The following is an 18,780-nucleotide window of genomic DNA, read 5'->3' as shown; positions in this document are numbered from 1 at the left end:
CATTTTTGGTCTTGTTCTCCTTCCTATGAGCGCCAATTTGCTGTTTTTTCTGCATTCCACAGCACTATGCACTGAACGCTTGTTTTAATGCAATTGCATTAAAACAAGCGTTCAGTGCATAGTGCTGTGGAATGCAGAAAAAACAGCAAATTGGCGCTCATAGGAAGGAGAACAAGACCAAAAATGCAACAGGAGCGTAATATGTAAGAAACTGTCTACGCAACCTGCCACTGATGATGCCTTGCAGAAAATAAAGGCGAAACGCGTATGGCACTAAAATTGTGTTTTATTCAGTTGCTGTCAGACGGTCCATAAGTGAAAATCATCAACATACCGTAGTGCAGATATAATTATTGGTTTAGGCATTTTATAGGAGCATTTATAGGAGCAATAATTTATAGGCATTTTATACCGCCATTAATATGAGTGGAATGTACTACTGGCCATTTTTATTAAAAAATCTATTCTTGCAAATCAAGCTCCTTGCCACATGGCTACAATTGCCTGCATATGGGCGGAAGAGGACAACGAAGACTTCAGACCCAATCCCTTGCAGCCAGATATCCGTGTATTCTTCTAAATATATGCGGAAAGATCTTGATCATCAGTTCTGATGTATGAATTTCCACTATGCATCCTTCAACAATTCTAGGAAGCAGTGTATGGCTGCATATACCTGTGGAGACCTATCAGCAACTAACAGCTTCATAGCTCAATGTCAGTGCTCCAGTTATGGTTATTCTGGGAAGAACAGTATCCTTGTATTACCTGTGATTCTAATCTCAGCCACGCGTATGTTGCACATGAAATGTGTACAGTGGGCCCATGGTTACGGATGAGCGAATAGTGCAACGACGAAATATTAGGGTTTTCGCGATTGGGGTTTACCGTCCCATTGCCAACAAAGTCAATTGTGACAGAGCGCAACATAAGATATTATAAGGATGAGTAAGGAAATCGGTCCTGTTCTCTTCAGGGGAACAGTCCTGGCAATCACAATAATTGATTTAGGAAAACCACAGAAAATCTTATTCTGAAACTTCCTGGCAGATTAAAACTGTGTGCCCGACCGAGACTCGAACTCGGGACCTTTGCCTTTCGCGGGCAAGTGCTCTACCATCTGAGCTACCAAAGCACGACTCACGCCCGGTACTCACAGCTTTACTTCTGCCAGTACCTCGTCTCCTACCTTCCAAACTTTACAGAAGCTCTCCTGCGAACCATGCAGAACTAGCACTCCTGAAAGAAAGGATATTGCGGAGACATGGCTTAGCCACAGCCTGGGGGATGTTTCCAGAATGAGATTTTCACTCTGCAGCGGAGTGTGCGCTGATATGAAACTTCCTGGCAGATTAAAAGTTTCATATCAGCGCACACTCCGCTGCAGAGTGAAAATCTCATTCTGGAATCTTATTCTGAATGGTCAGGTCTGAATTGAACCGTACTCCTCCAGTGTGTAATATTAACAGCATAAGGGAAATTGTTTATGAAATGCGGATATAAAAAAAGAGCTTTGTACAAAACATACATAACCTTATTAAACACCTATACAACAAGTTTGTTGGTGTGTCCATTTTGTGATCTAAGTATAGAAATATTCGTTCTACTGCAGCACTGAAAAGGTATTTTGATGCTAAACGAAATGTCTGTGTATATGAATGAGTTAACTTTTGAATTTGTTGTACGGTAAGAAAAATTGTACCAGGTCATTGATCAAATCCAAATCTGCAAGCAGGAAATCTGGCTTCAAATACCCATCTAATACAAAATTGCACATGTTACGAAATAATTATTCACCATTCCTGAAAGGATTTCACTAATGTTATATTATGTCACTGCATCTGACTTACTTCACTCCCACTGCTTCCATCCATTCTGCTTCGGTGTATTTAATTCTATTTGCAAGTTCACTTTACTGTTTTCTTGTCGTATTCAGCCGACAGTTGCACAGGCAATGTATGGATGAATAAAGAACTAACTCAGAAAATAGTAGCTGGCCAGGACAATGTCCCGTGACAGTATAATTTTAAAAAAATGTTTGCTCAGTAATTACAGACACTGCGATCAGACACATATTTTTTAGGAGTAAGGTTCAAATCTCTGCATGGCCATCTTGATTTATGTTTCTGTAGTTGCTCCTAGTGAGTGAAATGATCAAGAGAGTATCTGACAGTTCTTTTAACAAAGCCGTGGCTGATTTCCTCCACCTCCATTGTCAAATCTGATGTGGTGCATTTATAATTCTCTCGATTTCTGCGTAATGTGTACCACCTTCCCTCCTTTTAATACAAATAATTGTTTGGCTGCTTCTGTACCTGAGTTGTTAGAAGTCTGACTGCCAGCTGAAGAACTTGATTCGTTTCCCGGTACGGAGGACTGAATGAAGTTCCATTAACTTTTTGAGGTCAGTTGAGAATATACTTGACTGAGAAGAAGCAGTTCCAAGATTTGGAAACCTGACAATAGCTGGAAGACGGGTATGCTGACAGCATACAGCTCCATACTACATCCAATGACGCTGTCATCAGAGGATGACCCAGTGCGCTGTAAACATTGTGTGTTCCTCTGCACCTGATCTTTTGGAGGGCTTGGATTATAGTTACGTGATCTGAGCCTGATAACCTAAATAACATCTACGGAATTGCCGGGCTGTGGCAAAAACGGCGCGTTTGTAAGATCTACTGGCGCTTGGCTACGTAATAAAGTGAATCTTCTAGGTCAATGCAGTCTGAAGATACAATCATTTACGTCAAATATTTTGATATTTTCCAAACTCACCAATAAAAACCTATGGGATACTTCCTCTTAACATCGAATCGTGAAATATGACCAAAAAAAAGGTTTCACAGTAGAAGTAAAGGAAAAAATCAGAAAATTGTTAATTTTTAATCATATCACACGAAAAAAAATCTCTTTTGTCATTTGTCATCCGTCTTCAAACGTGAAAGTAAAACATCCTCGAAAGTCTCGGAATCCACGGAAGTGATATTTTGCGAGTATTAATGTCGTGGAGGGTAAAAATCGTAGAGGGAGACCAAGAGATGAATACACTAAACAGATTCAGAAGGATGTAGGTTGCAGTAGGTACTGGGAGGTGAAGAAGCTTGCACAGGATAGAGTAGCATGGAGGGCTGCATCAAACCAGTGTCTCGATCGAAGACCACAACAACAACAACAATGTCGATAACAGGGAAAAATTGTCGAGAAGCTCACCTGTCAGAATGCATGTACTATCAATACACATATTCCTAATTAAGTTTGTACAGAACCCTTATTCTACTCGTAGGTCCGCCCCCAGTAGCTGTGTGGTCAGCGCGACAGAATGTCAATCCTAAGGGCCTGGGTTCGATTCCCGGCTGGGTTCGAGATTTTCTCCACTCAGGGACTGGGTGTTGTGTTGTCCTAATCGTCTTCATTTCATCCCCATCGACACGCAAGTCACCGAAGTGGCGTCAAATCGAAAGGCTTGCACCCGGCAAACGGTCTAACCGACAGGGGGCCCTAGTCACACTACATTTTTTGTACTCGTAGAAGTCCTACTCGCTCTTGGCCAACATTTTAAAATGGTTTTGGAACAGTTTTGAAAACTTTTCTAACATTCTGTCATGCAGTGCCATCCACTTTTGGTGGTATTTTATGAAACTGATTTGTTGCAATCCTCACACCCATGATGACTGCCTGAGATTGACCGTTAATCTGTTAGAATATTTTACAGTAGTTCAAAATCATCATACAATGGGAAAACAAAAAATGATACACCACATTTCGAACGGCTTACGAGTGTAGTCCTCCATTACGAGGATTAGAGGGCAGGTAAAATGATGTGAGGCAGGGAAGGGTGCACGTGCTGTGCTCAGCCCGGCGACGGAGTAGTGGTACTCACCCGGCGCACCTCGGCCTGGGACTTGTCGAAGCGCTCCTGCAACTTGTCCAGGTCGGTCTGCACCTTGTCGAGCGCGTTCTGCAGCTTGTCCTGCTGCAGCTGCGCCTTGCCCAGCGTGGCCTGCGAGCGCTCCAGCTCCTCGCGCGCCTTCTCCAGCTCGGCGGACGACTTGTCGCGCTCGGCGTGCAGGCGCGCGGCCGCCTGCTGCGCGCGCTCGTACTCGTCGCGCAGGCTCTCGCGCTCGGCCTGCGCGTTCTCGAGGCGCGCCTTGAGCCGGTACACCTCGCCCTGCGACTTCTCCACCTTCTCCTGCAGCGCGGCCGCCTCGGCGCGCGCGCGCTCGTTGTCGGCCTGCGTGACGCGCAGCTCGGCCTGCGCGCGCCGCAGCTCCGCCGCCGCCTTCTCCGCCTTCTCCTGCACGCGGTCCAGCTCCTGCGAGGTGGTGAGCGTGCTGCGGCCGAACGTGGCCTGCGAGCGCTCCAGGTCGTGGCGCAGGCGCTCGTTCTCCAGCTCGAGGCGCGCCAGCCGCTGCTTGGCCGCCTCCCAGTCGGCGCCGCTGCGGCCCGCCTCGCTCGCCGCCTTGTCCAGCTCCGCCTTCGACTTGCCCAGCTCGGACTGCGAGCTCTCCAGCTTGGCCTCCAGCCGGTCCTTCTCGGCCTGCGCGCGCTCCAGCCGCGCGCCCAGCTTCTCGACCTCGCTCTCGAGCGCGTGCAGCTTCATCTTGTACTCGGCCAGCTCGCGCTCGTGCAGCTCGCGCTCCTCCGCCTTCTCCTGCTCGGCGCGGTCCCGCTGCTCGCGCAGCTGCTGCATCTGCTTCTCCTTGTCGCCGATGGCCTCCTCCAGGCTGGACAGCGCGCCCTCGGAAGAGCAGTGGTGCGCCTGCATCGCCGTGAGGCGCGCGCGCGCCATGTCCACCTGGTTGTCCTTCTCCTTCAGCAGGTCCTCCAGGTTCTCGATCTGGAATTAGCGGGCCCACACCCGCGTGCCGTCTCTCGCGAAAAGTTACCGCCGCCGGCTTAGGGCGCGGGCAAGGGAAGCGACTGGGAACGGTCAAACCGGGTCGTTCGGGTGCGGTCAAATAAAGCGATGCGGCTCTCGTATAGGCAATGTATCCTTTATTTCCGTGCTCGTTACAAATACAGATGACATGCGTGCGAACAGAAATTGAACAAACAAAAGCGTTTGTATACAACAAAAAAAATTTTCTATACTAATTACAAAAATGCATATATTGCATGTGCTAAGGGTACTAAACAGAATAAAAGGTGCAAATACTATAGATATATTTCTACTCGTGTATAAACTAAAACTGAGAAACTATAAACAATAAAACACGTGTAAAACTTAAAATAATATCTTTAATGTGTTCTGGGCTCACAAAAGCGAAGATATACATAACAACAGCATCTATTGAGGCAACAAAAAACAGACTGGTGTTTCACAAAATAAATAAACAAATAATGTCTTCCTTGCATAACACACTATGGAATACAGGAGATAAATAGAGGCAAAATTTTCCATTAAATTAGTTCAGAACAAATAAAAACATAATGCTCAAAAAATACGCATTAGCTTCTCTCTGCAAATAATAAATTGTGTTTCTAAAGAAAGACCGTGTGCTCTTTTCTCTGAGACATAACAAAGCATAGAAAAAAATATAATCATGTATACCAGATCACTCGAAATATACGACCGCAAGCAAGCTCGAGCATAATCAAACAGGAGATAAATACAGGCAAAATTTTCCATTAAATTAGTTCAGAACAAATAAAAACATAGTGCTCAAAAAATACGCATCGGCTTCTCACCGCAAATACTAAATTGTGTTTCTAAAGAAAGACCGTGTGCTCTTTTCTCTGAGACATAACAAAGCATAGAAAAAATATAATTATGTATACCAGATCACTCTAAATATACGACCGCAAGCAAGCTCAAGCATAATCAAACAAGAGAAGGCAAGATTTGGTCATACATTATGTAAAAAATTATAATACGACGACACTAGCTTCATTCAAGACATAGCAAATAAATAAAACACAGCTCTCACGCAGGAAGCAACAGTGGTGTTTCTACAGACAACAATTACATATATACAACAAAGAAATAAGGTACTGTGATATGAGACTGCCTCAAATGGATGGAAATAAACGCAGGAATATTCTACAGGGGAATAATGTTAATTGTTTTGTGTAGTACTTACCCATAAAATAAATGCATGTGAAACTATATTAAAGACATTCCACACCAAGCAAGTATGTTTCCAAGAACAACATCTTTTCAGTCTTGTGATAATTTATATGGGGCTTAAAGACAAAATATTATTGTAAGCAAGGAAATTACCCCATGACCGAAACTACACGTAGATCAGTCTATCCTGTTGTTGTAACTGTAAAGTCAATCTCACACAGAGCAAGATTCCCTGTAATTTTGTTAAGTTGCATGCTTGGCTGATGACTAGCATGGAGAGAGAATGCTAGCTTGCATACCAAACCTCTCACACAGTATGATACTCAATGTGGCTGGTAGCAAGCTCACTAGACTGTGTCAATGGAAGTGTGAGCCAGATGGCTCTCTGCAGTCTTTCTCAAACGACTTTAAAGAAAGAATTTTGTTAAAAAAATGATTTCCACAAATCTCATAGCTTCATCCGTCTGCTTCATTATGAACTGCCTATCATTTCCTTAATACTAATAGTTCTTGTGATATTTCGAAATTAAATAAACTACTGCATGAAATTCGAATAGTTTGCAATGAAAAATAGGGATTACTATGAGTCTGCGTTTGGTGCATATTAAGTCATACATCGCTGTGTAAAAAATGTAAATAAAATATTGAATTATTCTTTAAACTTTGGAGAAAACTAAAATCTACCTCCAGTCTCGAGAAAATTGATTGTGTGCAGAGCTATCAGATCCACTCACGCTTTTCAACAGTAAAGTGAGAATAGAATATTCATAATTTCCCAGTGTTTCTCATAAAGGTTTGAGAAGATATCAAAACGAGATTTTGCTAATAATAGCATGTAAAGCGGAAACTGTTCTGACATGTGGTTGGTAACCAAAACTCATTTATCTGCCATGATATGCAAGTAACTACAATATTTTTCAACAGAATAATATATTTGTTTAGGGCATCTATAGCTTGTGAAAGAAAATTGGTGTGGGTTTTGAATAACGTAAGTGAAGAAATTACATTTTTATTCTTATACCAAGAACAGGCGTTCTCATAAAACATTGACCTGTGTCATCCTTAGTTGGTAGTTTAATATTACATTGTTTTAAGATTCTATCACACTTTCAACTGCTTTAGAATGTTAGTGAGATTAATGTTGTAAGCTCTGCTGTGTTTGGCAAAAAAAGTAAATTTAAACATAGCAACAAGAGAAGTTAAATATTATCCAAAACTTGTCACTGATGATGTTTTTCAGAAAAAAGAGTATGAAAACTGAGGAAAATAAATTGCTACCTCTCCTATAGCCTAGTAGACAACTGGGACTGAAACTTACGTAAGGACTTTATTTCTACATCTAAATGATTTGGAAAAATGGAAATAATTAAATTTGCAGAATCCTGTCAACTACCCATCAAGTCGTAAACAGATGATCAATATCACTGAAAAACTAAAAGATATTTGAGATTAAACAGTACAGTCCTTCAATCTGTTTAGGAATAGGAACTAAAAGGTCATGTACTACGTTACCTGAACTGTCTCCATATTTATCAGATCACTGAGATATACATATTTATCAGATCAGTGAGATATACTGTAGAAGTAAAATCCTGTCACAAATTTCAGTTCCAGTCATTCGTTATTAAAAATTCACTGAAGTATAGGATTCCCTGAAGTTTCAGCAGAAATAGCAATTTACTCTTCTTTTTTTTCTTCAGAGAAATGTAATCAATGACGAGTTTTGAGTAAAACCTACCTTCTCTTGTTGCCATGCTAAAATTTGCTTCATTTGCCAAAACACAGCAGGGTTTACAATGATTCATCTCACTAACATTCTAATGCAGTTGAAATTGTGACAGAATCATGAAACAGCGCGTCATTATATTAGCAATTGGAGCAAGATAGGTCATTAGTTTACGAAAAAGCGCATTCTCAGTACAAAAAATAAACGTGTAATGTTTCACTTATGCTGTAACATAACATATAGCAACTCTCATTTCGCCTGCTATCGATGGCCTAAAAAAGTTACAACATTCCATTGAAAAAATCATAAATATTTGCATATGGCAGTAGATAAGGATTTTTAGCACCTGAACCACATGACAAAATACCCTCCTCCTTGTGTATTATCATGTGGCAAACTCTTGTTTCGGTATCTCAAACCATTTATGAGATAAATATCTCATTTTGGCTTCATTGCTGGCACGTGTAAGTGGAGCCACATACAGATTTCCTCTGAAGTTTAAAGAATAATTCAGCATGTTAGCCGCATTTCATATACGGCAATGTATGATATAATATGCGCCAAATGCGAACTCACAGTGACCCATATTTTTCATTGCAAACTATTGGTATTTTATTCAGTTCTTGGCTTAATTTCGAAATGCAACAACAGCTATTACCATTAATGAAATGATAGACAGTTCATCATGCAGCTGATGAGTGAAGCTGAGATATGTGAATCAAGTTTTTTACCCAACAGTTCCTTTAAAATCGTTTGTGAAATATTGCAGAGCAGCTGTTGGATGTGTGTCTGTTTTGTTACACAGGTCAACCAGTGTTCTCTGAGAGGCTAGCCTTGCACGTTGTAAGGTCAGGTTGCAAACAGGGCCCCTGACTGAGCCATGCAGAGTGCTATTCAGGAGAACAACACTAGGACTATCGTGAGAAACATGCAAAGCTTCCTGCAAGGGAGCCAGCTGGCAATCAATGGAGTCTGTGTCGGAGCTGTTGCATGAGCCACCACTTAACCTTATAGTGGTTATTTCACTCTGTGTGAGATGGGCTTAACGATTGAAATTTACATATCAGTCAGCTGCGTTAAAGATCAATCATTATAGCTGAAATAAAACTTGACACAATAAAAATATTGATATCCACATGATTCCTGATAAATGCGAGTCTGTCAAATTCAACAAAATGTTACAAACAGAAAATTTTTATGGAAATAAAAGAAAATACTATAATGGATGTAACATTTTTCTGCTTTAATTTACTAGGTAATAATACAATGAAAACTGATGAATTAGAAATCTGTGGAATGAATACAACTTTAGAACTTCACTCACAAAAAATATTCAGAAGGCCAAACTGGGAGTTTTGACCCAAGTGTATATTCCTTTGAAAGAAAAATACTGAGAAGAAGACTTTGTACATCATAAACACTTTGCTTGGAGCACATGTTGTAGTTCCAAAATAGTTCAATGTCATGTATTATAGGATGTGAGGCTGGTTCAGCAGAAACGTGGAGATTAACACAGGCAGGCATTGCGGCCAGTAAAGACATGCGCGGAAAAATGGACTAACCCTCAAAGACAAAAACTTAGAGATAAGCGTTGTCATTTGTTGCTGGGTACGGGAAATATCAAAATTGACATTGGTCTCATCCCTAAATATCACTCAGGGACGGGGCAATGTCAATTTTGATAGTTCCCATACCGAGCAACAGACTGCAACACTTATCTCTAAGCTTTTGCATTTGAGGGTTAGCCCGTTTTCCCGCACATGTCTTCCATTTCATTTGCCTCTTAATGAACTCAAATACATTTGCAGAATGAAATTATTGATATCAAGAAACAATAAACAGGAGCAGCTTGTCAGGATCAACCATAGAATAGACCATGGACCACATATTGCAGAAGGTCAAGAGTGTTGCAGGGGTACGAGAACTATGGGTTGTTAATCCATTAGACGATCAACAGGGCTTGAAAGTCCTCAGCACAGTGAAGACCAACAAGTATAATGTCCAGATCGCATGCTTACCGCGATATTAAAGCATTTAGGATTTGCTATCATCTCATCACTAATCATGCTGGTTAATAACTGCCTTGCACCGGGAGAATTTCTAAACATGGAAATCTGCAGAGTTAACGACTGAATAAGAGAGTAGGTACACATGTGTGAAATGTTCTGAGAGGACTAAACAAGAGGTTTCATATTGTTACGGACGAAACTGGCATGGGCTGCATTAAGTACAGGTTCACAAAAGGCAAGTCCACCAAGCCAGTATTACCAGTGCTTCTAGGCTCCTATAAGAACTGGCGTACCAGAATGTTATGGCCATTATGAGTATTTACAGCTCTGAATTTTTTTGTGGTTCTTTTCATTTGCGCAGCTTGAGATGCTTGGGTTGGTAAATTTCCTATGTCTTCTAGAATACAGTGCACATAGAGATATTACACTATCGATCCCTTCGAAGATATTGGCAACAGCAGTCAGCAAAGAATGGCCATGTGGTTCTGCCCTTAGGCCTATGATTTTTGGCATAAACGTAGATAGGCCTACTCTTTTTAAAATAGTTACAGGAAAAAACTTGAGGAATTCGTTTAATAACGTATATTATGAACTTCTGCAATTTGTTGATGGTAAAACGGGCATATAAGTTCTACTGGGTGCTTCAGGTATACTGCTGAATAAATTGCGTTCGAATCACAATAGACAATTTTAACAACAAAATATTGATTGGCAAACGAAATTTCGTGGTCTGAATTGATAATACATTTGACGCCCAAATATGACACAGGTGTACTTGAATGAGAAAACCAAAGCTTGTTGGAATAGTGCGTCGAATTGTGACATGGTCAAAGATTCATTTATCTATTCAGCACTATTTTAATTTTGTGTTTATAATTGCGATGCTCCAGGTATTCCTTTTTTGCCTTGCGGTCTGTGTAAATGGTGATGTAACTCAATACTCAGAATCAAGCGTTTCATGTAAAAGTTCATCAAATGGAGTTTAGTTTTTGAGAACGGGAAGTTAAAGCTCTTCGAGAAACGGCATTCGGTGAAATGACTTACCTTTCTTTGCAGGACGTTGATCTTGCGGTCCTTGATGTCCATGTGGTCCCTCAACTCGCTGAGTTCATTGTTCAGACGGTTTCTTTCTTGTATCGCCTGCTGCGCCTGTTGTGTTTTCTTCTCTATATGCCGGTTCTTCTCCTCTAACCGTTGTCGGAGTTCTTCAACCTAAATCAAACATTTGGCGCGGTCAGCGAAATCATTTCAACTGTCAAAAACTAAGCTGTGAATAAAGTAAGACGAAATACAGTTACAGAATAATGAACTCAAGATGTAGGGCCATGGTTCAAATGGCTCTGAGCACTATGGGACTCAGCGTCTGAGGTCATCAGTCCCCCAGACCAACAAGTATTCGAACCTGCGACCGTAGCAGTAACGCGGTTCCGGACTGAAGTGCCTAGAACCGCACGGCCACCGCGGCCGGCTAGGGCCATGTGACGGTAGTGATTAGTTAAGGCGCGACCCACAGCACATAACAACGGATGAACCAGTCACAAAAATAAATAAATAAATAACCGTCCCAATATGATGGAGAAACTAAAGGAAACTATAGTCCGATTAAAATTAGATGATAGTTGACGTCTGTAGCTTGCCAGCGTGTTGCCACACATGCTATTCATTACCACTCGGTTACTGGCGACACACAAACACGGCGGGTCACTTCACAAACACTGCTGAAGTGTAACGCGAAGCAATGTTGGAAGCGGCCACCGCGATGTCTAATGGAAATCAGCTGTCGACAGCTGATTTTGAGTGACCAATGACTGAACTGTGACAGACGACGTGTTTTGTAGCCCCAAATTTAAACTCATGTTCTAACTAAACCACAACCTCGTGATGTGCTGTTTAGGTTTTTATGTTGGTAACGCCACGTAGTGCTGTGTATGAAAATCGCTGACTGCGCTGTGTGCAGTCTGTGGCTGGTTGGACTCATTGTTGGAATATTTGCTTCTGTAGTGTTGGGCTGTTGGATGTGAACAGCGTGTAGCGTTGTGCAGTTGGAGCAGTGGTGCATGTGGAGAGAGAGATGCCAGAGTTTTGAGAGGTTACTATAAGCGTACGATCTGGACGTGTGTCCGCCCAGAAAAAGGAAATTTGTAAAGATGGATGTCATGAATTGGTAGATATATATATATATATATATATATATATATATATATATATGATGACTTTTGAACATTATTAAGGTAAATACATTGTTTGCTATCAAAATCTTTCATTTGCTAACTATGCCTATCAGTAGTTAGTGCCTTCAGTAGTTAGAAACTTTTATTTAGCTGGCAGTATTAGCGCTAGCTGTATTGCAGTAGTTCGAATAACGAAGATTTTTGTGAGGTAAGTGATTCATGAAGAGTATAGGTTATTGTTAGTCAGGGCCATTCTTTTGTAGGGATTATTGAGTCAGATTGCGATGCGCTAAAAATATTGTGTGTCAGCTTAGTGATGACCAGAATAAGTATAGAGAGAAATGTCTGAGTACGCTCACTTTTGATCAGCTATTTGAAAATCAAATAACGTAGAAGTTTACCAGCACAGTCATTCTTAATTTTTCCAAGGGGACGTTTCACAATGTATCCGAGGAAACGGCGACCAGCAATTTGTGGCAGGACTAAAACCACGAGCGCTTTGTTCACGACATTTAAGGCTAATCTCTACGAGCAAAGTCAAGACAGTAAAATTTCATAACATGTTTGTTTGTACAGCCGTCTGCAGCAGCAAAATTTCAGATACAAAGGTACAAGCATACTGTAATATCTCGCTGTCACTGGTTACCTGAAACTATCCTCACACTGACTAGACTGTGGCGTGCAGAGTAGAGATGTACATACACAAGGTTTTTTCCCCTCTCCTGATAAATTATGTGAACTCCCTGAAAACGCGCATCATCAGTAGATTGAACAGCCGATACGAAATGCTGCAACTAGGATTCCCGAATCATAACACGATTCTTTTATTAAACTATCAATACTGAGTGTACGTCTAGAATGTGTTTCATCCAGTTACGGGTCAACTAAGAGAAGATAAGCGGTGGAGATTCAGCAGCCTCCATTAATGATGTTAGAACCGATAACACAGCCCTATGTCTGCCCACACCTATGGCACCAATCGCGCCTTATACAGCGCAATAATGAAACGATGCTTCATGGTGCAACAAGCGTGCCAGTTGACACAGTCGGATGAATCGCTGATTTTACATCACGAAGTTGCCAAACAATTGCAATTTGTGCACAAAATATTACAACTCTGTGATTGCAGCTTGTCCACAAAACATCACTTGCGGAAGTATCTATCTCTGCTTTATACAGAACAGTTGCCGATGGCTGGAAGGTATTACACAGGAGACGTCCTTCATTTTTTTGCTTTCCTGTTTGTTTTTACGAGAATTCTTTCTATCAAAGAACAACAGATGAAAATACCAAGTAAGTGCATATTACGATACTTGGCGATCAGAGATTAAAGGTGTATAAAATATCTGACACCAAAGGCATATCAGAAGAAAAATGCGATACATTTCGCATGAGTAAGTAACAATGAGAAAACTGCGAAAGATAGATTCAGTAAGTAACAATGAGAAAACTGCGCAAGATAGGTGTGTCATTTGTCGAATCCTGACCAAAAGTATGTTTAGATAGTTTGAAAAAGTATCCAAAAAAGCGAAGTTTATTACATCTCTATCATAGGTTGAAGTCACGGTTTTGTGAGCAAAAGAAATTCTTCTTATTAATTACCTTGCAAAAGCTAAAATAATTATGGACGAATACCGCACACGTCTTTTGGATACACTGCACGAAAAAATACGCGAGACGAGATTGGTGAATAAACATAAAAAAACATCTTTTTTGGGGGAATACATCTGTCCGCGAAGCTGCTTTGGCAAAGGGTAAGCTAAGGGAGTTAAAGTACTTTTTTTAACATGCGCCGTATTTACTAGGTTTGGTATGTTTCTTATTTAACTATCCAAAGGAATTAACGCCTGAAAAACATTTTGAGCCGGATGAAGAGCTTATAGCAGTCGCATATAATTATTTAGAGGCCTTTAGGAGTAGTATCCTATTTCTGGAAAAGCAGAAGAATGTAAAAGTATTTTTGAAGGTCTAAATAGGGTATTTTTTTATTTTTTTAAATTTTTTTTACACAAAATGTCCGTGGTGAATAAAATCGCGAATGTAAGACGACTTGATGCCGCTGAAAACCTGAGAAGATTGTATTCACTCATGTCGCCATGAGACCATGCATTAGTATAAACTTCTTGTATGTCTCAAAAGGGAAGCATTCTATTAGTGTGTGTCACCAATTTTGGCTTATGGCTGTGATGATGAATTTAATGTGAAAACCATTCAAAATCCGATGTCTGCTCGGTGAATAAGTGACGGACGAGTGTTGGGAATTACTAGAAGAAAGCCGACAAGGTACAAATGAACTAGGGAACGGACTGGAGGGGAAAACGTAATTGTGGCCCTAATGAAAATGAAATGATGATGGATGAGACATATTGCCGGACAACTGGAGGGTAGAAGGGCGAAAAGTTCTTTTCTGTATTTCAAGGGGTAGGAAGAGAACCAGCCGGCGATCTAATCGAAAGCGGGGAGATGGCAACAGAAAAAAATGGAGTAGCAACATGAATGCATATAGCTGAAGACGGTAATGAATGAAAAAGTCTACAGGGAGCCTTTATTCATTTTCTGGAAGTACTTTGCACAATGTGCATTAACCTAAACAGGGGCCAAGCCACGAGGTATGTATGTTTTTGACCTAAGACATACAGTCTTAGAACTTTTGACCGTGCCATCGTAAAATCGGCGCCGGAGGACATTCAGGTTCAGCAGCAACGTTCTGTGATCAGTAGTGCTGGTAATTTCCGTCATTTGCCTGTCAGCAACATCTGCAAGGGTGCGGGTATGTAAATACAAGAATGTCAAATAATGGTACAAATTATTCAGTTATGTTATTGCGCCGTAGTCTGTTGGACCAAATTTTTGCTATCTGTTAAATTTCACGATACTGTTGTCGGTATTACCTGATGTTGATTGAGACTCTAGTACAACTTATTTCCCTGTTGCATATTATTTTTCTCCATTACTTAGGTGAACCATCCACACTGTTGTAGCAAATTCTACAATACGGCGGATAGAGACCTTGTCTGTATGGAGGAGCACTTAATTAATTTGATGAGCCCCTTTGTGCACCTTTCTTTATCGACAGCCTGGTGCAGCTAATTTTCACATGTTAGTTTTTGTCTAATGTTACATTTGGGTTATTAGCAGTCCCCCTAGGGATACTTCGTGGATTTGCACCGCAACTCTCACTCCAGTGTTGTCTACCCTGCTGTCTGTCTACTTCCTAAAATACAATCGTTCTCTTTTCCACGCGTTTGGTTGGATTCTCTACTAGTCTGAGGTTTGAGCTCTGTGTGAAGTATCTGTATGTTTTCAACAAGTGTGTTAGTTTTTGAACTGTGTCACCTATATGCAGCCCTGTAAGCTTGTTGCCCTAGATGATAAGGTGAAGATGCTTTTCCCCTAATATTACACCAGTTGACACAGACCTCATCCAGCTGCCACTGGACATGGCAGCTACTGTATAGTAGCCATGACTGGCTGATCACCATCATCTTGCCAATGCTCAACTAAAAGCGCTACCTGTCGTTACCATCAATACAATCCTTATAGGTGACATTACGAAAGTTATGACTATTTCCAGTCCTATAAGACTCATAAGTGGAACTCTACCACCAGCTGACATAAAGGGCGATTCAGCTGCCGCTACTCCTGGGTTTTATGCAACTCACAGTGCCTGCAAATACCACATGCAAGATTTTCATATTCTCTCGCTCACTGCGTGCAAACTATTGGTCGTACAGGAAAATGAACAGGACCTTTTTGTAGGAAATTTAATGCAGTTAAATTTTTTACTGGGATGCGTTTTTGCTAGAGGCCGTAGTTTTAGAATTATTCAAGAAAAACGTACAAAAATGAACTTTCAAACGCCTTTTTTTGTCGAATAGCTCGAAAACTGTGGCCTCCAGTGAAAACATATCCCGCTAGAAAATGTAACTACATTAAAATTTCTACAAAAAGATGTTGTTCGTTTTTCCTGTAAGACTAATAGTTTTCACATAAAGAGGGAGAGAATATGAAAATCTTGCACACAGTATTTGAAGGCGTTGCGGGCTGCATAAAACCCAATGGTAGGGGCACCTGAATCACCCTGTATGTTTTCCCAACGGTTTGGGAGTATTAGCGTCAAGAGAGTGCCACCTCTGCACAGCATATTTCGGCGGAAAGCCTCGTTAATCACCAATTCTCATCAATGTTAATAACAACTCCCACGCTAAACAACAACTGAAGGTAACATACGAACAAGAGAAATCGTATTACTGACTTAACACTATCGAGACGGGCTCCAGTCTCACGTAGGCAATGACCGAAGGCCTAGACATCATATCTCCTGCACTATGTGTCGTACAATGACATAATTTTGCAAATACATTCAGTGGTATATGCGGTTACTGTGCGTAAAATTTGGTGCCAATAGAGGTGACTGTAAAGAAGTAATAAATTAAAACGTCATTCCTGTGAGACTCGGCTCCGTCTCGAAAATGCTAACTTTTATTTAATACAGTATAAGTTTTCAGATTTAAACTGATAGACACTGAAATGTAAAAATACAACAGTAACAGTCTCGGAATTGCAGTCAGTTGACAAGTTGACTTTAGTGCAGCTATAACTAAATGGATTTACTGCGCTTGTTAGGTAACATTTTCGTCCTTAATTATGAAGTTAAGTGTGTTGACGACACTATTGGCCACAACAGGTGTCTTTAATGTTGTCGTTCACTATTTGTGAGTGCAACGTACCGCAACAAATCCACATTCACTACTTTCGAGGGCCGTTCAACAAGTAAGGCAACACATTTTTTTCTCGGCGACTTTCGGTTGAAAAAATACGGAATTTGTTGTAGGACATTGCGGAATATTCCCACTTAGGCTCCTATAGCTCCACGAAGTTCCAGTGGGTGGCAGTGCTATACATAGCCTCCAAAATGGTTTCCGTAAAGGGTGCGTTCCAAACAGAGAGCTGTCGTTGAGTTTCTTTTGGCAGAAAACCAGAGTATTGCAAATATTCATAGGCGCTTGCAAAGCGCCTATGCAGATCTGGCAGTGAACAAAAGTACGGTGAGTCGTTGGGCGAAGCGTCTATGATCATCACAATACGATCGCGCAAACGTCTCTTCTCCCGCTTGCCGGCCGACCGCACACAGCTGTACTCCTGCAATGTCGGAATGTGAGGGCACACTCTCATTCGAGGTGATGTACGGATCACAATCAAACATCTCGCTGCACAACTGGACGTCTCTGTTGGCAGTTCCGACACACTCGTCTACGAGTTGCGGTACTCAAAGGTGTGTGCTCGCTGCGTTCCTCACCGCCTAACAGTAGACCATAAAGAGCTTGAAGAAGCACCTGTGCAGAATTGGTAGCGTGTTACGAGGCTGATAGTGACAAGTTTGTCGAACATCGGCACAGGTGATGAAAATGGCCTCGTAACTTCGAACTGGAAACAAAACTGCAATTCATGCAGTGGCGCTACACCACCTCTCCTTCGAAGGAAAAGTTCGAAGTGTCACCCTCAGTTGGTAAAATCATGGCGACAGTCTTCTGGGACTCTGAAGGGGCTATTCTGTCTGACGTCTTCCCTCATGGCGCAACGATCAACTCTGAAGTGTATTGTGCTACATTCAGTAAATTAAAGAAACGAGTTTGGTGTGGTCGTCCCACTTCTCGTTCTCCAAGACAACGCAAGGCCCCACACAAGTCTACGAACCCGAGAGGAGTTCACAAAACTTCGCAGAACTGTTCTTCCTCATACATGCCACAGCACGGATCTCACACCTTTCGACTTCCACCTGTTTGGCTCAATGAAGGATGCACTCTACGTGCAGCAGTGCATGTGTGATGGGGAGGCTGCTGATGCAGCAGGACGTTGGCTCTGACGTCGACCAGCCAGTGGCACACAGGCCCTCCCAGGAAGTATGTTGAAAAATAGGGTTTTGTAGCCAAAAGAGTGGGGAATAATATGGCGTACTGCACAATCCCCGATACAACCAACACGCTTTCAGAAAAAAATGTGATGCATTCTGTAGAAATATTGGAACACGTGAGGCAATACTGACTATACGACTTACCTCAGAAGAAAGATTACGGAAAGGCAAACCTACGTTTCTAGTATTTGTAGACTTAGAGAAAGTTTTTGACAATGTTGACTGGAATACTCTCTTTCAAATTCTAAAGGTGGCAGGGGTAAAATACAGAGAGTGAAAGGCTATTTACAATTTGTACAGAAACCAGATGGCAGTCACAAGAGTCGAGGGGCAGGAAAGGGAAGCAGTGGTTGGGAAGGGAGTGAGACAGGGTTGTAGCCTCTCCCCGATGTTAGTCAATCTGTATATTGAGCAAGCAGTAAAGGAAACAAAAGAAAAATTCGGAGTAGGTACTAAAAGTCCATGGAGAAGAAATAAAAACTTTGAGGTTCGCCGATGACATTGTAATTCTGTCAGAAACAGCAAAGGACTTGGAAGAGCAATTGAACGGAATGGATAGTGTGTTGAAAGGAGGATATAAGATGAACATCAACAAAAGCAAAACGAGGATAATGGAATGTAGTCAAATTAAATCGGGTGATGCTGAGGGAATTAGATTAGGAAATGTGACACTTAAAGTAGTAAAGGAGTTTTGCTATTTGGGGAGCAAAATAACTGATGATGGTCGAAGTAGAGAGGATATAAAATGTAGACTGGCAATGCCAAGGAAAGCGTTTCTTAAGAAGAGACATTTGTTAACATGGGGTATAGATTTAAGTCTCAGGTAGTCGTTTCTCGAAGTATTTGTATGGAGTGAAGCCATGTATGGAAGTGAAACATGGACGATAAAT

General features: G+C 41.4%; 1 protein-coding gene across 1 annotated transcript in view; it reads right to left on the bottom strand.

Moving 5' to 3' along the window:
- Window positions 1-18,780, bottom strand: part of LOC124798593 (centrosome-associated protein CEP250-like) — a 457,139-nt gene that overhangs the window by 144,477 nt on the left and 293,882 nt on the right. The window contains exons 6-7 of the mRNA XM_047262059.1: window positions 10,850-11,017; window positions 3,884-4,840 (exon numbers count right to left, since the gene is read on the bottom strand). Coding sequence (XP_047118015.1) covers window positions 3,884-4,840; window positions 10,850-11,017 — 1,125 coding nt within the window. The remainder of the gene's footprint in view (window positions 1-3,883; window positions 4,841-10,849; window positions 11,018-18,780) is intronic.

Source organism: Schistocerca piceifrons, chromosome 5, assembly GCF_021461385.2.
Source record: "Schistocerca piceifrons isolate TAMUIC-IGC-003096 chromosome 5, iqSchPice1.1, whole genome shotgun sequence".
Classification (NCBI taxonomy): domain Eukaryota; kingdom Metazoa; phylum Arthropoda; class Insecta; order Orthoptera; family Acrididae; genus Schistocerca; species Schistocerca piceifrons.
The sequence above is the reverse complement of the archived record's forward strand: the minus strand, read 5'-3'. Positions and strand labels throughout refer to the sequence as shown.